Source organism: Nipponia nippon, unplaced genomic scaffold (genome assembly GCF_047370975.1).
Source record: "Nipponia nippon isolate SJK-2023a ecotype South Korea unplaced genomic scaffold, ASM4737097v1 scaffold_6, whole genome shotgun sequence".
Lineage (NCBI taxonomy): Eukaryota > Metazoa > Chordata > Aves > Pelecaniformes > Threskiornithidae > Nipponia > Nipponia nippon.
In genome coordinates, this window is record NW_028262380.1 from 53062361 (window position 1) to 53084322 (window position 21962).

A 21962-nucleotide genomic window follows, 5' to 3' on the forward strand; every position below is an offset into this window, starting at 1 on the left:
ATACACATGGGCTCTCCAGGTTTCTAAACATTCTGCCTTCATGGGAGCGAGAAGCATGTTTTTGAAAGTTTCTGGCAGTCAGAAGGTAAGTGAGATAAATTCCACAGTATTTTTTCCTCAGCTTTTTGTTTGGTTTTTGGTTTTGCTTTAATAGAATAAAATATTATCTGCCTGCACTTAAACTCTCTTTACAAATGCATTCGGTAGGGTTACCACAGACCACAGGAATAAAACTATGAGCAGTAGTTGCCTTTGGGAGGTCTTGAAAACAGCTAATCCTTTGTGGGTAGGAATACCAAAGCAGAAGGCAGCTTGTTTCTCTCCTAAAACGTCAGCACTGTTTATTTTAACACATAATGATTAAATCCCAAACCTTATTTAAATTTAAGAGGCGGGACCTACATTTGATTTGGCCAACTATCAAGTAGCCAGCAAAGCAAGAACAGAATTTTTTCTTGCTTTTACCTGACCTAGTGCTCCATTGTAATCTAGTGTGCTGGGGGAGCGTACAATGTGAGGATGTAAAAGTATTATGTAGTGTATACCAAATGTAAAATGCTGACATGCACGTTATATTAATTCTCCCCCTTTAAACTTACTGAAAATGTAGAATCTGTTGAGAGTAACTTGTGAGCTAATATTCCCAGGCTAGATATAATGAAGTAAGGTGTTAAGTATTATCATGAGGTACTATTCTGTCAAGAAATAAATACCGATATTCTCGGCACACTGCATTAAATATACCTCATCAAAGGGTGTGAAGCCCAAAAGATATAAGCAGTTTAAAAATAACCCATTTGACTGAAGAGATCCTCTTCTATCATTTCAGATAGAAATGGTGCATCCATAGAAACTCTTTTCAATATTTTGTTAATGCTGAGACAACTGTGTCTCATACTGTTTGCATTTTAACATCTGAATTATCACAAGTTGTATTTCTAGGACAAGAGGAGAAATAATGCATTTTTAATGTAAGAATTAGTTTGCAGAATTAGATGTTTGCGCTAGGATTCCTGGAGGTGTACAGTATCTGCAATGCCATTATGCATCCCATCTTCTGTCTGGCTTGAAGTTGCCATTTGCTCTCTTAAGCAGGTAGTCAGCGCTGAAGTCTGCATTGTTTGATTGGAGTTAACATTCTCATGTTTGTCATAATTTGGTATGTTCAACTAAATGAAAACTAACGTAATAAACTAGAACAAAGAGAATGACTTAAGAAATAAAATGTTGTTGACAGCCATCTCTTGGTATGTTAGCAAGCATGATGACCAGAGCATAGATTTGAAAACATTTCCGTGTTTCTTAAGGAGAAAAAAAGTCGTCTCCTTTTTGCAATGACTGCAACAGATTCCTGTTCTCATTGAGTAGTACTTAGTGATAATTTTGCTGCCTCTGCTTTGCCATGCATTGGGATGTGCAGAGGTTTGCAGTCTCTAGGCCACAGGTGCTTGTCCTGGCAAGATTGCTGAAATGCTGATTTGCCAGCTGGTGTTGCCCGGGGCAGTGTGTATGTTTCTACAAAACTGTGGGAAACGTAGTTATATGTATGTTAGTGTATCTAAGGCAGCCGTTTCTGATGGTGTATAAGTTGCAACAAGAAGCAAGCTTAAGAATGTTTTTGCTTTTCCATTGTTGTGAGGCAGAGCAAGGTTGGTAAGAAATGAATTATGTCTGTGCTAGAGAAAGGGCTTGGGTCTAAGACAAAAAGAAATATATTTGGATTGTTCTTTTTCTGTGCTTTAAATTACATCTGCATTTGTTTTTCTTCAGATAACCCCTAGTGAAAGTAATGGTTTATTATATATGTTAAATGATTTTCTGCTTGTCATCTTTTTGCATGAGTTGGCTAATTTATGAAAGGCAAATGCATTTAGCTTTCTGCCCTGTCAACTGACTGCTCTCTAGAAATAAAATGAAGCAAACAAACAGAACTGCAGACTACAGTGGCAAAACCACTAGAAGATCAGGTTTTGAGAAGGAAGATCTGATCAGTGGCTTTTCAGGGATGTAGTGTCTGCTGCCAAAACCTGTATCTTGATTGATCAGCTAGGAAAAAGGAGTTAGTTTTGAAAATGGGACAGGTGGGAAAAATTCCTTCCTTCCATCCATCTGTCCTTCCTTCTGTCCTTCCTCCCAGGAATGAAGGTTTTGCAGCTTCTTGTTGTATCTCACACCAGAGTTGATGAGCAATCCTTTAAGTTACAGAGATAGGAAAACCCCAAATGCAATACCTGTATTAAAACTGGTATTGTGGGCTCCCCTTCTTTATAGAGGGACTCATAAGCACAGTTACCTTCTTGTGATTTTTCCATTGAGTTCAGCATCTGCTTTTTAAGTTATGACTATAGTACAGTCCCTTTACTAATGGGCAGAAGGACTGGGGATGGTGGGACTTGAAATGGAGTTCAGAGGAGAGACGAATCTGAAATGTCTTTCGGATTTTAGGTTCAGTGAAGCTTTAGGGATTTAATGGCTGAGAGTTTGGGCCTCTGTTGTGTGATTATACAAACAGGACAGCTGAGACTTGGCCAAAAAATCCTGCTTTGCATTGAATTTAATTTCATAACACTAATTATTGAGATTAGAGTGTTTTTGTTGATGATCGCTCTTCAGAGATGATGTATCAAATTGTATTCATTGCAGAAGCATGAAATACTGTGGCTTTAGCTTTAATAATGTTTTTTTCCAGATATTAGTAATTATGGAAGGATTCTATTATATTGCTTGTGTATTGTTTTTTAATGGGTGAAATACTTGGAAAAGGAATGAATAAAAGGAGAATTTAAAGAATGAATAGTTTTTGCTGGGCATGTTGCTCACAGTGAAGACCAGACTAATTCATTTTCCTAATAAGGCTGTGCTGGAAGTTGGAATGTTTTGAATTGCATTAAATGTCACAAAAGTATTCATCGGAGAGGAATGGCTTGTGGTATGTTTAGAGAGCAAATTGATCATGTTTGGTCAAAAAGAACTGTTTACACAGGCTAAATATAGCTTTTTTTTTTTTTTTTTTTTTCCCCTGAAAGAGTAAATGAATGATGTAGAAGCCTGTACAAAAACTTTGTGCGCTTTCATTTTCAGTATTAGGCTGTCAGTAAGTGATGGCTGCTGCTTCTATTTTTGTTGTCTATAATAAGTTGTATGAAGCTCAAAACTGTAATGGTTTGCCAAGGTCTTTTGTGTGAGTTGTTTATAATAAGCATTTATACCAAGCTTTTCTGTCTTTGCTTTGTTTGTATATTATTGTAAATATTGCATAAACCTATATACTGAACTGTTAGTTTTAAATCATTCAGAAAATATCCTACTTCAAGCCATCCTGCTTTTCTAGTAAGTAGTAACAGGGCAAGTGTGTCATCTCATTTGGAAAGCCTTTATCATCAGTTATTCATACATTCAACGTGACCAAACCAGCATGAAATCCTAATGTGTTTAATTACTAGGTGGCAAGCGAAGTGCTAACAGCTAAGAAAATGTACAAGATTCTGCAGTTTAATTATTTTTTTGCTATGCAATTTGGTAGTATCTATCAAAATCCTAAGGGAAATAGCCCTGAAGGAAGTATTCTTAAATGTATGTGTTGGATGTGTTTTGCTTTTCAGCTTGAAGTGTGCATTTCCTTTTGTACTGTCTTGTCTAACCACCATGCATTTTTCACATTCAGATCTTGGTGGCTCAGTTTGCTGGATGAGCATTTTCTTTATACGATAAGGGATAAATCACAGATTTTAGGCTGATTATGTTCTGAAGTCAACAAGGCCAAGTTAAACTGTTTGAAGTATGTCTGGGACACACAAATTTATGTCCTTGTTTCAAGTATGTTAGGGGGAAATAAAGTAATGTTGTGCTGTCTGACTCTAATGTTAAAAGAACATTGGGAACATTTCCATTATCAAGTCTTTTTTTCACCCTTGTTTTCTTTTTCTTCGTTTTGTATGATATTTTTGAAGATTAATTTTGAAGAGTATGTCTTCAGATCATCTGGAAATAGCGGTTTGAAATAATTTTTGTGCAGTGCTGTATTGACGAATGCAGAGCAATCTCATCCATTGCAAACCCAAATTTGATTATTTTGTAAAAACAAAATGATTAAGTGTGTTCCTTTTATGAGACTGGAACTTCAAGGTCCAGCATTAGCAAAGAGAAGTTTTTTTTCTCAAGCATGAGATACGGTAGTTGACTTGAACAATGAACGTCTTTCTCTTCTTACTGTTAGATCAGCTTAATAAATACACAAAACTTTCCAAGTTACTTTATTAAAAAACATATGCCTAAGATACGGAGCAAGATGCATGTTTCCTTCTAACTCAGGTCTTAAAAAAGAAAGAAAAGTTTCCATATGTGGTGGCATTTTTTTTCCCTCTCGTTTCCTTTGTTGCTGCAAATTGACAACTCTGCAATTAGGAGTGATTAATGATGCACCCCAGTACTTTGCAGGGCTGGAGGTCAGCCTTCTCATAGGCTGCACGCTCTGTGAGAAAGGGGAGAACAGACCTGTACCTCAGAGCTGGCAAAACCCTCTCTCTATTGATGTGGACATAATGTGTGTCAGCAGCAATGCACAAATGGTGAAGGCAAAGTGCAGAAGATGATCTTTTCATGAGATTATTTTTCTTCTTTCTTTTCTTCTGCCAACATAGCATATGGATTATATGCATCTCCCTTTTTATAAGTTAGTTACTGAACCTGCAGCAGGATTGCTATTGCTGGAATCTGATGAGCCCTGAGGGCCAAATGGCTTTCAGGGAAGGGGCAAACATTTTGAATGTAATGAATAAAAAGAAAAAAAAAAGGGGGGGGGGGGAGAGAGAAAAAAAGAAAAGGGAAAAAAAGGGAAAAAAAAAGAAAGGGGGGGGGGGAAAGAGGAAAAAAAGGAAAATAAAAAAGGCGTTGTTAAATGGACCAAGTGTGCCTAATTCAAATCTAGCTCTCCATGTTGTTGTTCTGGTAGAAATAGAAAAGCTGGTTTATACAATAGAGGTGTTTTAAATCGTAGCCTCTGTTAGGGGATCTTTGGTTAAATGAAACTTTTTGCCTCCCTGGCAAATTATCTTTTGGACATGAGAATCCAGCTTCAGTTCTTCAAAACCCTATTTAGAAGATACGTCGGAAATTGGGGTTGTGTGATTTCAGGCAGGATATGATTGCTGGTCCTTGGATCATTAAGAGTGCCAGCTTTGCTGAGCAGCTACCAAATATGGCCAGAAATGTTTTGAAATGTGGCAGGAAGCTACTTTTCCACCAAAACAGCATGAAAAAACTTAAGTCTATCAGCAGCAATGCTTGCAGACGAAATGTTAGTGTGTCAGATTTTTTGCTGGTTTGGGTTTGTTTGTTTTCTAATTTTTTGTATGTGTGTATTTTTGCATATAAGTATATGCAAAGCTGAAAAAACCAATCAAGTGAGATGCCTTTACCTGTAACATGTTGCCAGTTCACTTTAGGTGTAACAAAATCTGTGAATTCTTTATCTTCTTCATCCTTTTGGTTGCGATACTTCCTTTCCTTCCCACCACCCCATAGTAGTTTCAGTGCACCCATTGTTTGGAAGAAATTTTTTTGCTATCTGCTGTGAAGTTCAAGTGACATTAACCTTACCTTTGAAGACCAAAGACTGTGCAAAAAGTTTCTGTATTATTTAATTTGCGAAGTCCTTCAGAAGGATTTTTGTTGTTGTTGTTGTTGTTCTAAAAGGAAGCTTTCTGTTTTAAGCCTGAATAAAGGTTATATGCTGTTTAAAATTCAATTTATCTGACCAGAGCTTTTGAGTTACGTGACATAGTTTCTTATGAAAGGATGGAAACCAGTAAGCAAATTGGAGCTGAAGTCTCCTAACTGGTGATACGGTATTATGAATTTATAAATCAAATAGTACTTGATGATAGATGCTAGAGTTCCTAATGTTGTATCTGGGTAAATTAATCCAGTTTGGTTTTGCCTTTTCCTTATATTAACAACAATGTTGTAGGTTTAACGGCAATGCTTCTTGTTTCCTTTAGAGGAAACAAAATGAAATATATTATATATCTGTGGGTGGAAGTGGTGAGTTGGAACAGGGAAATGCTTAAACACTAAAGAACTTGGTTTTTATGATTATTTATGTGTTTCTCCTCTTCCAGAGTGTCTTCTGTACCAAAACCCGATCTTGTTAATGTACCAAAGGTATGTTGATCATCACAACCAAGAAATGTAGCATGTGGCACTAACTTTTACCCATCTGTCAAACCCTGTTGTTGATAAGCACTGTCATTCAAACTTTCCTTTCAATATAACATGCTTGATTTCCATGTGTTTCATTAAGAGTATTGCAGCATTTGAATCTTTGAGTGATCCATTCCCCGCCCCCCCCCCCCCCCCCCAAAAAAAAAGCATTGAGAGACCTGGCAAATGATTATCCTCAAAAAAAATGTGAATAAATGTTACCTTCCAACTCTCGGAAGAGAGGAAGTTTTTCCTCTTTCCCTAAGAGAGAAACAGTAGTAAGGTTTGGGGGGTGGGGGTGGTGGTGTTTGTGTGTGTGTTTGTTTTTAATGGGCACTGAAATCTTCCTTTGTATTTGAAAGAAGCTTATCTAAATATTAGAGTTTTAAAGAACAATTCGTCTCACTTTCCTTAGAGCCTTGGGGTATTATTTGTTCTCCAGTCCTTCTGATGTTATGTTCTCAAGCAATAGTTTCTAACCCCCCTTTTTGATAAGAAGGCTGTTTGCAAACCTGAAAATGCTTACAAATGGCCTGTACTTGAAAATCCTCTCCAGTGGACATAAATAATGTATAGTATATTACTCTTCTGCTGACCGTGATTTGAAAGGCTACAGTTTGAGAACCACCATGTTAAAACAGCTCTCAGAAAAAAAAAAAAAGAAATAAAAAACACCCAAAACAAAACAAAAAGCAAAAAAAGAATCACATTTTTTTGAGTGTTTTGATCTGAACAGGGTATATGAAGATGTTGGGGCACATGGATGGAATGCAACTGGAAAAGTTCACTGTGTCCCAAAGCACTGGCCTCTAATAAATGAGCTCCAGGTCTCTGGTTCTGCTCTTAAGGGCCGTATCAACAGATCAGTATATACAGTGTGTGTGTACACATGCACATGCTGTTTGTGTATGGGGAACACGCATATCTAAAATTGGGTTTGAGAGGTGGAATGTGGATTTTTATAAAAAACACTAATTTTTTCCACATGAGTTACCCAGTGGGTTTTGCAAGAGTGGTTCTTCAGTTTGTCTTGAATTTGATTCGTGGGGTGTCTGTTTTGGATATGATGAGTGGAGTTAGCATCACAGGATTTCATATTGATTGTGCATGCTTGGATCATTCCCTTTCCTAAAATGCATGGCTTGTTTTTTTCCATATATTTCATGGCTGCAGTCTCAGTAAAGCTTGCTTCTGTGCTTCTTGGTTTCACGCTAGGTGGGTTATCTCCCCTGAGAGCAGCAAAAATACCTGCTGAGGAATGTGCATGCGTTTGGTGTGGTTTTGTGTGTTTCTTTTTTGTTTTTCATCTCACATAGGGAGAACCTACAGAAGTAGTTAAGCCTGTGCCCATTGCCTCTGCTGTTGCACCCAAAGTCACTGCCACGGCGAGCGTGGCTTACAATAAGACACCGAGGCCGTTTGGAGCCGTAACCACCTCCAAAGTCACCTCCATCCCATCACCATCCTCCGCCTTCACCCCGGCCCAGGTGGCGGCCCCGTCCCCTGTGGCTGCCACCCCGGCCCCATTTGCTGCGCCTGGACTGCATGTTAACGCCAAGCCTAACGCTGAGCAGTGGTCGCCTGCGCCGAGCGCTGCTAAACCTGCAGTTAATGTCCCACGGCAGCCCGCCACGCACAATGCCGTCCCGAGCGCCTCTGCCGGCGACGGCGCCCAGGATGTAGCCGAGGGGCCGCGACGAGGATTCAGAGAAAACCAGGGGGAGAGTAAACAGCAAAATGGGTAGGTGGGATTTTTTGTTTTTGCTGTGAGGGTCTTTCCTCGCAGGAAAAAAGCTGGGCTTGTTTAAGGGCTAAATAAAACACAACTTGGAGTTGTTTAGTCCTCAGAAGCGAATCTCTGAGGAAGGACTCACATCTTAAAAGGGATGCTTCAAAGGGCCAAGCCAGGCTTTCGGTGATCGTTTTTCCCAGGAGTGACATTATATCAGTTTATAGAGTGTCACAGCTAAATTGAGTCAGACCACAAAATGCTTTACACAAGCTGTATCATGATTTGTTCTGGACCTTACAACAAGCCTGGTATTAATTTTGATGTCCATGTTTCACTGTGTATTTTGACTCCCGATATGGTGACTGAAAGCAGCAGGCACTCAAAAATGCAGAGAGATCTGTCAAGAAGGGTCAGCAGGTGCTGTGATGACTGGGAATGAGATGCTCTGAAAGACCAACTGTGGCCCTGGCAGGACTGGTGGAGAAAGGTCCCAGAAGGGAGGCAAAGGGACAGATGTTGCATTACTTCTCTGCACAAAACCAAGAAACTTTAAGATGCATTCAAGGAAGCTGGTGGGGTTGAGCAGACTTTTTGCAGCTTTATAATGTACATATCTCAACTTTAAATGTTACCTTTACCCTAAAAAAGCAACATAGATTTAAAATTTTAGTCATTTTTATATTCAAATAATTGTTTATGTTAAAGTGGATACCGGAGACCTAACATTTAAGGGACTGTAAGGCTGCATAAAAGGCTTATAGTGTATCTGGTGTAGCATCTAGTCTAGTAAACAACAGACTAGTAAATGAAACTGAGCCCAGCAGCAGTCCTGGGCACTCGGACGTGCACCGCTGCCCTGTTTTGGCAGCTTTTGGCCGGGGCTGCCTCGGGCTCTCCCAGAAATTTCTGGGCAGGGCTTGGGAGCTGCAGCGCCCCAGGGAGCAGTTCCCAGTGGCTGCTGTGCCGTGGGGAGAGAAGCTGGGCGTGAGCGGTCCCATGCCAGTTGGCCTCTGTGCCCAGCAGCAGCGTCCGGTGGATTAAGTAATAGAACGGGCAGGAGGGGAACTGTAGGTTTCTCTTTGATCTTAAGAATGTAAAACCTGTGCTTAAAACCCAAAAGCTGTGGTTACTATTTCCCATCCCTCAAACGAAAGGGGCTGGAGGAATAGGCCTAGTGCCTCTCTCCTCTGATATTCTCTCAGTATATAAAGTATATGAAGAACTCTACAGAAAGATAAACAATAAACATCCACATCAACTGAAATACAGAATAAACTGCAGTTTCAGTTGAGCTTCTCATGGAGGAAATAAACTTCTTCAGGTACCAATTCCCTTTATATTGCAGTGTGAATACTTTCCATATGTGGACTCATATAATGCAGTCCGTATGCATTTTATATCACACCGTTGTCATGGTAACTTCCGGCCCTTTTTTAAACAGCTGATGGCAGGAGTCCACGCCACATCGAAGGGGGATGAAATTGGGAGATCCCAAGGACTTGCTTGATGCTGATAGTCTTGTTGAATACACTGTGGCAAACCATCTCTTATCTTTCCAGGAATGCTGTTTTAGCAAATAACTGTGTAAGGAGTGTTCAAAAGCAGCAATTAGTACTGAAAAAGAGGAACAATAGCAACAAAATTAAGTCTCCTGGAAGGAAGTGCTGCAGGCAAAGAGTAAGCACTTGACAATCAAGATGGGATGACAGGGTGAGCACTTCTATGTGCCCTACCTTACAGTTAGCGGATGAATAATACCAGCTGAAGAGTATCAGCTGACAGGTGAAGAAATCCCTGTCTTGCTGCCAACCTTGCAGATCTAGTTCAGGAAAGCTTGAAAACTAAATTTTAGAGTTGTAAAAACCTACTTTATTTTGCTATCTTTCTTGAAGTAGTGTGTTTGGGCCGTCTCTCTTGCAGTCCTAAGGTAGAAAACAAAAACCAGCAAACAAAAACCCCTAAAGTGATTATCTTGGTCTGCCACTGCACTACTTACTTAGTTTTACTTATAAAAATTACATTTCTACAATGATGCTTAGCTATCTCCCCATTTAAAATGGAATCAATTACATTTATGAAATATCATAAACATTGATGTTTGGAATAATTGATCAGTCTGAAATAAATTCCATTTTACTTCTGTGCTTTGTATTACTCATTTTCTCAAAAAAACCACCAAAAAACAAAACCAAAAAAACCCGACAAACAACAAGGCAACTTGTATTTTGCTCACAGATAGCACTGCTGAGCAAATGCAGTTCTTCAGACCTGCACCCTGTCATACTCAGAATTTCCTTCCTTCCTCCTGGCCCCCTCAAACCATACTCAGGATATAAACTATTTGCCTTCACTTCACGATGGGGGAGGAACTTTTGTTTCCCTTTTTTAGTCCTGACTTAGAAAGAAAGCAATTTGCCTTCACTAGGCTGCATGCAGTTACGCATTTATCAAGACCTTCTTGCCAACTCTTGCGTGAAAATGTGCCTGCTGCTTAAAACAGGTAAGATGTCCACAGACTTCACTTGGTCTAAGCTCAGCTGGGCTAATTTTTCCCTTGTAGGTTCTCTTGATGATTTTAAGTTTGACTTACGTGATATATGGCTTTACCAGAGCTTGGATTTGGAAACTCCTATAATATTTCAAGAAGCAAAGAATGTATTAACACATCAAATACTTTCTTTCCTTTGCAGATAACAACAGTGACAAAGTTAGTATCGACAGCACTGGAGTTGAATTATGGTCGTTTTTCCTATTGGAATAACCAGCATGTATTCTTGTTTTGCAAAATTATAGCTCTTACAGAGTTCTATATTTAAATTTTGCAAAACAGCTTCAGCTTTTCTTAGTAACTTCTTAGTGTAGTAAATGGTTTTGTCTGCATTGGACATGATGTGATCTTGCTTTTCACTGTGTTAAATTTTGCAGCTTTTTTTTATTCCACAAAACATTTGTGTGGTGTTTGTGCGTATTGATAAATTCTTGGTGCACCTATGGCTAATTGGTGTTAGTAATACAACTAGTAAATGGTGAGATACAGTATAAAAGCAAAAAATGGTTTGAGGACTATGGAATGAAGGGCCAAATACTGAATTCATACAACAAAAGTAAGAGTAACATCCATATACTGTGATTTGTACGTGTTAGGGATGATAAATATGATTAGGTTTTATTGGCTTGTCTTTTCTCCCCTTGCCTCAGGGCTTGAGTTAAGGGAAAGCCCGTCTCGTTGGATTTTCCTTTGTCTCTGGCACCACCTTGTTGCCTCAATGAGTCATTACCAGTAGACTCTTGAGCCTTAAAAAAGGGACCAGTAGGATCCCCAAGAGAAGTCAGTGGGATATTTTGTTTATAATACCATTTTCAACAAATGTGAAAAACTACTTATTTCACTGTGGTAGTTGCTAGTATGCAGTCACCTGCATGTAAATAATTACATTTCCATGTAGTTCCACACCTTTGATTACTGCTTTAATTTTCAGATTTTATTTTTGCTATTAACTGTTTTGATGCTTTACTTCATTATTCTCTGTACTTCTTGTACTCCATCCTGGAAATATCACTGTCTTTGTTTCTATACGTCTCCCGCTTTTAGTAACTTTGGTATGTGATACACGTACTTCACTAATACTGTGTGTCAATAAAATCAATCTTTTGATATAATTTTGTATGATACCTTTCACATAATTCTTTGAAGTATTAAGTATTCTTTTAAGCTTAAGTATTTACTAATGCATTCCATTGAATGGGCCTAATCCTTACTTGTTGACAATAATTTACATCATTCTCATTCATATTTTCCACCTTTCTTCACCAGAAATACTTTGGCCATTAAAAGTACAGTGGGGAACTAGTGGCAAAAATAAAAGTGACTTTTAAAGTTTTCTTCTTTTTTTTTTTTCATTATTATTAGAACTGTTATGTCTTAGGAGCTAGTTTTGCACAGTTAATCTCCTGTAAATAATGTAAAAATAAATATACATTTAAAGGGTCTTAAATGTTAACGCTTTTGGATAACAAATGTAGAATTTAGGAGTAATATATATAGAATGAATCTTCTGTTCCCTTTTCCTAAACTGATCAGTGCCTTTACATGTTCTTTACATCAGTTACTGAAAGCAAAGCTTTAAAATCCTGTATTCTTGCAAGTCTGCTAGTGCAGGGATTGATAATAGCACGTAGGTTACTGTGGGAAAAATTTCCAGCTGAAACGATCACCCCACTTTTTTGACTTTCAGAGAGGGTATTGAGCATCAGTATCTCCACGTAATGCTCCAGAACATCGCTACCTACGCTTTCAGATGGCCTGGTTCTGATCCAGGCTTTGCCAAGCGCAAAAGACTTGGCGTGTACTGGGCGTCCCTTGCACACAGCTAGTGCTTTGCTTCTTGTGAACCAAGGGGAGAATTTGTCAAGGGGCACCTGATCTGAACTAAGTAGACTACCCTGCTTTACCAAAACAAATTCCGCTATCATCCCTGTAAGGAAATCACTGTGAGTTTAATTTAAGTATGGGAGTTCTGTGCTCTGGTTTTGGTAGTAGAATAAGAATATCACTGTTAATTGGATTTTAGTGCCCTTTCCCACAAAACTAATTCAATAGAATAATTAGCTGCACTTCCATTTCAACTTTCTGACTTGATTTTTTCTTTTCTTTTTTTCCTTTTCCTGTTTATGCTGGGAAAACTTTCTCTTGGTGTCTTACTCTGTCTCCTCCAAGGAAAAACCCACCCAAACGGTAAAGGTTTAAACATGTAAATGTCTTGATAATACTGTCTTTTACTGTTTCAAATCTTCCAGCGGTGAAACAAGGGAAAATATTTCTGTCTGGTTAGAGCAATTATAAAGCTGTGTTTGGTTCAGAGACCTGAATCTGTGCTCAGGTGTGCCTGTAGAGCTCACTGCTGCACATCTGCATCCAAATGCAGAAGCTGCCTTTAAATGCTGTGAAAAGTCCATGTCTTTGTAGCTACCCCTACCCAGGTGCTCTCTGAAGCTTTTTCACTCACTGCTCTCTCCTCTCCTTGACGCAGCCCCCCGCGGAAGCACATTGTGGACACCTATACAGAGTTTTACCACACACCCACCCATAGCGATGCTAGCAAGAAGCGACTGATTGAAGATACCGAAGACTGGCATCCCAGGACAGGCACCACCCAGTCCCGCTCTTTCCGCATCCTTGCCCAAATCACTGGCACTGATCACAGTGAGTAGTTTGATGTAAATGAAATAAAAGTAATGGTCTTGGACAGATAGGTGTTTTTAAAAGATGGGGGGGATAGTAAAAGGATTCAGTCACATCTCTTGCATTTTCTCTCTTGGGTAATAAATCCAGTAGGCAGAATTTTGGTGAGCTCTTTAAAAGAAAAAAAATTCGGGAAGACTATAGTAGGAAAATATTTTTTGTAAAACTCCTGCAATTGCTAAATAGCTCAGGACATATACATTACTGGACATTATTCCTGATTGAGTTGAATATTACTACATTTTAGATAAATCTTAAAATTTGCATTTCTACTGCCAAAGACATTGGCAGATATGTATTTGTTGTTTCTTTCCTCTCCTGTATTACCAGAATGGTGACATTCTTGTTCAAATTTAATGCTCCAGAAAAATTAAGGTGTTTTCAGGCATGTAGAAAATCTTTGATAGTCATACAAGGGTATGTGATCTGCAATGATTTAACCAATCAGAAGCATAAATCCATAGTTCCTCAGTTTATCCCCAGGTCATGTTTCCATCCTCTGTTTATGCTATGGTGTGCTTACATGTACTTTGGACTGGAACAGATGATGTGGGGAAGGTCATTCCCAGTCATAAAATTTTATGGTAAAATTTAATTTCATATTATGCTGTCAGTTATAATTCACTGGCTGAGATCTGTAATGGTGTGTAAAAGCCATCAGAAGTGCCATGAGGAGATTTGAGCTCAGTCATGTTCAGACTGAGGCAGCTAATGCAGAGGTGATTATTTCATTCTTCTGCTTTTCACAGCTAGTGCTACAATAAAGAAGAGAGTGAGGAAATCGGACCCCCTTCCCAGGGGCAGATTTGATTAAATCAACTATTGATTCTCTGGCAGAATTACTCTAGAAGCCAATTATACCATCTCCCCAAATAAGGATTATTGTCCATGTGCGATAAATATTCTGATCTTGGACAGTTACCCAATTGTTTTTTTGGTCCAGCATTGCGCTAGTCTATTAACGGATCATTGTCTATCTTTGGATTCTCTTCATTAATCCTTTTAAGGGCAGAATATGAGACCTGAATGTCAAATAATATGTCATCCAGTACTGATGAATTAATCATGTTGACAAATACTATAAGAAAGTGACTGCAACTAGATTTGCCAAACTTAAAATCAAAGCTGTGAATTTACATTATCCCATGTGCAGTCCTCTGGCACCTTCATGGGTCACAGCCTGTCTGCAAACAGACGCTTGGATTATCACCTGGTATAAACCCACTGGATGCTTGTCCAAAAGAAATGCTTCCCAACTTCCATTAATCTTCCCCTTCCCAACTCACCTTTCTCAGTGCCAATGTGGAGAGTGGGCCAAGGGAAAGGGCAGAGAGCAGCAGAGCCACCTTTCAGCAGTTCTGCTAGCAAAGGGGCTCTTGAAGTTTACAGACATACCTCATTTCCACTGGGGCTTATTTAGGATCAAGGAGTCCTAATGAGCCTTGTTGTAATTTCCTGCTGTGGTGAATGCACAGGGGAGAATCTCAGTGTATGGTGGTGCAGTGTCTTCAGTGCCTCAGAAAATAAAAATTTTCTGTTTTCTTGCAGTGAAAGAACCGGAACATGAAGCTGCAAAGAAGACTAAGTGAGTTGATGTTTTACATTTTTATTACTTTAATAGTTTGCATGTCTTAATTCTTAACTGATGGTGTTTGGTGAGTTTGTGTGACATCTAGGTGTTTTTAAAACATAGCTTCTTTTTTTGCCTTCTACTTCGGCATGTAAAAATCAAGATCTTTTTCTGCATAGACCGACTTTTTAAAATCTGTTGGTACAGTCCAGTATTAATGCTTGTGCAGGAGTTTGAGATCTTCTGTAAACTTGGACTGGTTTGGTTTTCTGTACAAGGTCAGCTTGTTGATGTGTTTTCCTTTTCCTAAAAACTAACCAGGCATTTTTCATTTGTGAGCGTGGATTGGATTGTAAAGCATAGCTGGAAAGTATTACCGTACTGGACTGCGAACGAGGGTCAGCTGTCTCCTTGCTTTGGGATAAGCGTTGTTCAAAACGAGGACTAACCAGTGGCTAAATCTAATGGTTCTTGCAGTCAGTGGGAGTTTTTCTACTGACTTTGCCTAACACTGGTTTCAAGTTTTTGACAGAGAGGAAGGCAATGTGCGGATAGGAATAGTGCATGGAGATTGCATGCTCTCTTGTGAAACTGCTTAAGAAACTTTTTCTTTTCTTTCTTTTTTTTCCTTTCTTTTTTTTCCTTTCTTTTTTTCCTTTCTTTTTTTCCTTTCTTTTTTTCCTTTCTTTTTTTTCCTTTCTTTTTTTCCCTTTCTTTTTTTCCCTTTCTTTTTTTTCCTTTCTTTTTTTCCCTTTCTTTTTTTCCCTTTCTTTTTTTCCCTTTCTTTTTTTTCCCTTTCTTTTTTTTCCCTTTCTTTTTTTTCCCTGTCTTGTTTTCCCATTCTTTTTTTCCCTTTCTTTTTTTTTCCTTTCTTTTTTTTCCTTTCTTTTTTTTTCTTTCTTTTTTTTTTCCTTTCTTTTTTTTTTCCTTTCTTTTTTGTTTCTTTCTTTTTTTTTTCCTTTCTTTTTCCTTTCTTATTTTTCTTCTATCACTTCTTTCCACAGGGAAAAGGTTCCTATCCACGTCTTTAGCCCCAAATATACAAAATTACGTGACTGGCACCATGAAGTCTCAGCACGTGTTCTTAATGTCCAGTGATTTTACCCAAGTTGCAAAAGCAAAATACAAACACTTTGTTCCTTTCTTCTTTTCCATCTGCTTTGCAAAAAAAAAAAAACCAAAAAAAAACCCAACAAAAACCACATATTTCACTAGCCTTACTGCAAGAGAAATTCTAGCCTTTTCTATACTTTTCTAACACTTTCCTACTGATGTGTAAAAAAAAAAGAGATTAAAATGTTTTGTGACAAAAAAAATACATATTTAAAACAGAACAACTTGGGTGACTGAATCTCCCAGCATGGGGGAGGAGATGGCTGTTGCAGTTCTTTTTTTGCCGTAAAGGAGTCATTTGCATTGCTGAGTTTGAGTTACTGTAGGTTGTTAGAAAGCAGAAAATTATGAACAAAATAAGAAATTGTATTACTTTGATTTTGGGGCTGGGGGAAGAAGACGAAGAGGGACTATAATGCACTTATTTCAAACTATTGTACTTACCAGGATAATTATCTTGGATTTCACTAGATTATCAGCAGGTCAATTTTAGAGTGGTTGTAAATGTTTTACAGAGTAGAGCAAGAAGACAGACTGCTTTTAAGTAAATACAAGATAAATAAAAAAAAAAAAAAATAAAATCCAATGTTGCGAATCAAAGTGCAAGCTTAATATAAAGTACTGCTGCTTAAACTAGTAATATGTTCATACTGTGGAAAACTTAGAAAAAATTGAGCAGAATGTTGCTGTGTACCTGTAAGAACTTCAACACATCCTCTAACAAGAACAAGATAAGACAGTAGTATTTATTTATTTCAGAGTGAAGCTCACAGGCTTTCTTGTGTTTATAAAAGCTTCATGGCCCTATGGTTCTCCTGTAAAATAATGTATTATAGTAGTTACACATTCATTAATTTATGCTTTCTGAAGCTTGAAGAGTATTTTAATAAAAGTTGCTTTTATCTTAGTTCTGTCTGGTTTTTTTGGGGGGTTTTGGCTTTTTTGAGTCTCTCCGACTCCTTGAATAGTCTTCTCGTGCACGGAGCTGTAATTTCATTGCACCTTCACAGATTATAAAAAGAGAAACAGTTAAATCCCTGCTGCATAGTAGAAACAAACTGAATTGTACAGTACTATCGCAGTACTGGAGTTCCTGATCATGTTAAAAATGTGGTATGTGTTTGTGTTGTCAAAATTGACATGAGATTTCCAGAAATCAAGAAAATAATTGACCTTTTGGGGGGGGCTACAGGAGTAAGAATTCTACTACGTAAAACTCTCTCTCAGCTTTTGTAACATTTATTGAGTCACAGAAGCTTCAGACCTCAAAGGTGAATTGTAAAGTTCATATAAAAGTCCAATCTTTCATAATTGCTTAATGAGAACCATTGCAGTTGGTTTGTAGTTTGTGCACCTGACCTACACGCTTTTCTGATGGAATTGGTCCTGTGAACAAATCCATGTCCACTGCAAACACTTCTGCAGACTTGGGGGGCTTGGTATTTTTTATTGCACAACTTGGCAAACTGAAAGGAATGAAGACCTTTGGAAGCATTTTGAGCTTGTGTTTCCTTTTCAGATGGTTTATATGGCTATATAGCACAATGTAGCTTACAGTATTTGTCATTTTATCTTTAGGAAAAGCCAAACAGAAAATGGACACTTCAGGTAACAGCCAAGTTATCTAACACTAACAGTCACCGATGTGGATGCCTAACAATGCACAGCATAAAGTACAATTAGATTTGCACTGGTAATGATGGACAAAGGCATATCACATCTTACACACCTTTTGGGTTAACTCCTTAGGGACAGTGGGGGAAAATATTCACTTTAATAATTTCACTAAAGGCTGTTTTGATGACAAGTGCCAATCAGCTTGATTTCTGCCCTCCCCCCCCCCCCCCCCCCCATCATGTAACTCGGTAGTGAGTACTGTGTTACTAAAACCAAGTGTGTTACTGAGTGTACATACACGATAATATAATCATTTGATAGAATACTGTGTATTAAAGAAGGAATGTGTATTAAAATTGTTTTACTGGGTTTAAAGAATTTTTTATGAATGGAAAGGAAGACAGGAGTTTAAGACGACATCAACACAATGAAAACTATGGAATGTTATCACTTAGACTCTGTAAAGTTTTCTTCATAAGAGCAGAATGGTTTGACCTTCAAGTATTTTTATGTTTTGGAGACGTCCCTAGGTAATGAGAATATCTTCATGTTGGTATTTAATTTACCATTATGTTTATCTATCTTACCAGCTCTTATCCCTTTGAAGGGTGAGTTTCTTTAGCAAGAAATGGAAGAAAAGGCCTCTCTAAATAAACCAAAGCATAGAAACCTTTATTTTGCTTAAAAGTAAACATAGATAGTCATAGATTCTATTGAGGATATGAGAATAGTTTGAGAAAGGCTACCAAAAATATTAGTTTCCTATAAATTCATAGTAACAAATCACCAGTTCAAAAAATATTTTATGAATGTGTGAAATGAATTTCATTTACAATTTTAAAGATGTCATCTCTTCACCCAATATCCCCATTGCACAACACTTGTTGATGTTAAATTTTGCACTTTGTTACTGTTTCCAAAACAATGGACTGCTTTTCCATTTGCATGTGGATAGCATGCCCTAGCTCATGTCTGATTCCCAGCACACATCTGATCTTTGAAAAATTCTGAGTAGTTTTTGATATAAATGAATAAGCTTAAACTTGAAGTGATCACCTGGAGGGGAGAATAGGGCAAACAACAGAATAGAAACTTTATCTTCCATCAGTAATCTGCAGATAAATATCCCAATTTAATAATATTCCAACTTTTCAGGCATTGTTCAAGACAAATGCCCTGTGGATTTTCTTTATTGTTTATCCCTAAACTGTAATGTGCTAGGAATTGTTGTGTGGATAAAATAGATTTTTTTTTTTTCCTTTTCAACAGCTGGAAGGACAGGAAATAGAAAGCCCTCACTGAAATGTGTAAATTGCAACTCTTAAACCAGTTACTTTAAGCTTAGAAAGGCAAAGTCTAGCCTTTATGTCAAGTTTATTTGCATGTTTTAGTAACTGATTAGTTCTAATTTTGCTGCACCCTATTTCCAAGTATGTTTTAGATGTCCACTTTTAACCATCCTCTTTTGAGCCACCAGGTACAGATTTGGTTTTGGCCTTAAATTGTAGAGTCAGTTCATTGTCCTGAGTGAAGATGTGTCTAGATTTTCCAGATTTGTAGTTTAGCAAATCCAAAGCCACTGGAAAATATTTGTCCCACTTTTGGTCAGTCCTGAAACAACATGTCACAAATGATGTGGTCTTTATATTTCCCACCCCCACCCCCCCCTTCATGTCATAAATATCTGTATTTATCAGCATACCTGCAGATCTACCTAATGGAGCAGGAGCCCAGGATACCTGTATTAATCTGAATAAAAACTCCGTGGCTACCCAGACTTTGGAGATATCACCTGTACCAGAATTTCTATCCACACCTTTACCACCTATGAGGTCTGCTCCCTGGTCATTCCTAAATCTGTTCAATAATCTTCAGCACTTAAGGCTCCCTACTTTATTATAATACTTAATTCTGCATGCTAATATTTAAAAAAAAAAAAAAAAAAAAAAAAAAAAAAAAAAAAGGCAGCAATACCTAATCCTGTGGCTAATTCAGTCTGCTCGAAACTTGTGGTTGTGATTGCTCTCTACCTCGTAGATTAGTTTTACTTTTGTGTATTGTGGTGAGATGTTTAATGAGTGCTTTTCTTTAAGTAGAGGGCCTTTAATACAACATTTTCTAGATTCCCCCCCCGCTCCCCCATCACAACTGAAAAAAAGAAAGGATATGAAAAAATATTAAGAAATATGTACTCTAACCTTCACAAAACTAACACGCTAAAAAAGTGCGGCAAAAAGTATATAAAACTTTGGGAGTGAATCCCACAAGCACTTGTGGCTGTTTCTTTTCCACTATTTCCTAAAAATTTTCCATCACATAGGGTATTACTAAATATACATGTTCCATCTTTCTAAATATAAAATACTACTTGGCGTTCTGAGTTTGTAAGCGGCAGGACACTTCTCTAAGTGTGATACTTCTTAAGTGTATTGCACCTCATTTTATCCCCCTACTTGTATTTTGCTGTAAACTCAAATTTTTTTCCCAATTTACTAATATTTTCATGCACAGCATTTCCTGTTCAGCATACTATTTCAATGTCGATTAAAGAAATCTCTTTCTGTGTGTGTCTCCATTCGGTTTTGTTACTGTGAATGGAGTGAAAACGGTGCTAGACCAGAACCTGCAGCCGCTCCTATACCGATAGCAGAGTCCTCCCCTGGCAGTGTCCCCTCTCCCAGACTTCCTGAACACATTGCCGCAGCAGCTTCTGGGAGGTAAATCATTCAGAGGGGGTTTCGATGCAGTTAATGATCTATCTATATGTTGTTCTAGCCTAGATTTGTCTGTCTTGGGGGAGAGAGGGTTGTCTGTCATTCACTTAAAATAAACTTTATTAATCTACTGTGACTAGGGATTTTCCTGGAAATGGTAGGAGGGGGAAGGAGAAGAGAAATGAAATAAAGCTGAGCAGATTCATGAACAGTCTTGTGGATACCAGTTAATACAAGACAAAATATTTAATGTTTGTCAGTATGTTGTCAGTGGGTGTCCACCCTATCACCTGGATGGAGTAACTTTTCAGTGGTCTCAACAACTCAAAAGTGAATTCAGATTTCTTCAACACACAGAAAAGTGCCTTTAAAAATAGAAAAATAATTTTTCGAAAAGTGGATTATTTCGTTCATAACACTGTGCTGTGCTATGATGCAATGAAAAAAACCTAGATGATTATCTGGCAAGTTTCCTGTCACTGGCCTTGGATAGCTTCACTGGCACTTGGCAGATCGGTGATGTTCTGGAGGTCATCTATGGGTACTAGACAATGATGGTAATTTTGGACATAAGACAGTGACAGTAATTTGGAGGGTTATGATGCTATTAGTGAAGGTCAATAACATTTTCTCATGGTTTGTGTTTCATAGTGCAAGAGTGTTTTTTAATTCTAGGTAGCTAGTGTTCATTACACATGCACAAGCACAAAGTTTTAACATGAAACAAAGCTGCTTCTTTAAAAATGAGAATTGAATGAACAGTGCCTGGTCCTGCCAGGCCCCTAGACAGAGACTCATCCTTATGAGAAGCACACAGGAATATGCTGTTGCCTATATCTGTGTGGGCTTTCTGCAACTGGAAATCTAATACTAGTATTTGGGATTGACAGTTTCCCCTTTAAATCAATAGTCTGAACCAGCTGAGAGAGATGAGGTGAAACCTCACAACAAAATAAGTCAAGTGCGTTTTGTTGCAATGTCTTTTAAAGGCTTTTTTGATGTCCGGGAGAAGAAGGTACCTTCATGAACTAACATGAGATTAGTCAGGAAGGGATGGTGGGTGATGACAGAGGTTTGCTTGGACAGCAGGCCAGTACCTTCCTGGTAACCTTTGGTTTGAGCCAATACAGAAAAGATTTAGTTGTGATGGTTTCAGCAACACATTCTCTTAAATCCCAGGAAGCAGATGGGGTGAGTAGTTATGAGTCACCAAAGATGAAAAATACACACAAAAGGTGTATGGCAATACTTGTGGTGGTTTTATTTTTTGAGAAGAAAACCTGGGATGAAAAAGGCAGGGGGAAAAGTACTACTTCAATAATTGATTTTCATTTCTACCAGTGAAACTCTAGTATGATTATACCTACTGAGCTGCAGATGCCTTGAAGATACTGCTACAACTACTGTGTTCTGAGTACCAACGAGTTTTTTCTAAATCCTAGCTCTGGATCTGTGTCCAGGGAGAGGAAATTTAAACCTACTCTCACTCAAGACCTATGGCTCCAAGTTTATTATTTAGAAAAACGAACCTAGAAAAAGAGCAGCTTTAAAATGAGCTACAGGAAATCGGAAGGGACAGCTACATTCATGGTGGTCGAAGTATTTATACAAATAGTCAAAAAAGTAGATGATGAGTATTTTCTACTCAAGAAGGGCAGAAATCTGAGCAGCTTCCGTAGAGCTGTAGAAGGAAGGATTAGCACTGAGTGTGGGAAGGAGAACATAAATTATTTGACAAAGATATGTAGTCTTGATTCTTTCCTGAAATGAGAG

General features: G+C 38.1%; 1 protein-coding gene across 15 annotated transcripts in view; it reads left to right on the forward strand.

Annotated features, from left to right (window-relative positions):
• The window catches only part of PDLIM5 (PDZ and LIM domain 5), a 129853-nt gene that overhangs the window by 66059 nt on the left and 41832 nt on the right, over nt 1-21962 (forward strand). For 8 of the 15 annotated variants that reach the window (XM_087735845.1, XM_087735853.1, XM_087735851.1 and 5 more), the window contains exons 4-11: nt 6120-6162; nt 7518-7942; nt 12651-12668; nt 12964-13136; nt 14724-14760; nt 17437-17466; nt 19173-19307; nt 20076-20192. In XM_087735845.1, coding sequence (XP_087591971.1) covers nt 6120-6162; nt 7518-7942; nt 12651-12668; nt 12964-13136; nt 14724-14760; nt 17437-17466; nt 19173-19307; nt 20076-20192 — 978 coding nt within the window. Of the gene's footprint in view, nt 1-6119; nt 6163-7517; nt 7943-12650; nt 12669-12963; nt 13137-14723; nt 14761-15749; nt 16766-17436; nt 17467-19172; nt 19308-20075; nt 20193-21962 lie in introns of those variants that run through there. The other 7 variants (XM_087735849.1, XM_087735857.1, XM_087735855.1 and 4 more) reach the window with 6 other exon arrangements.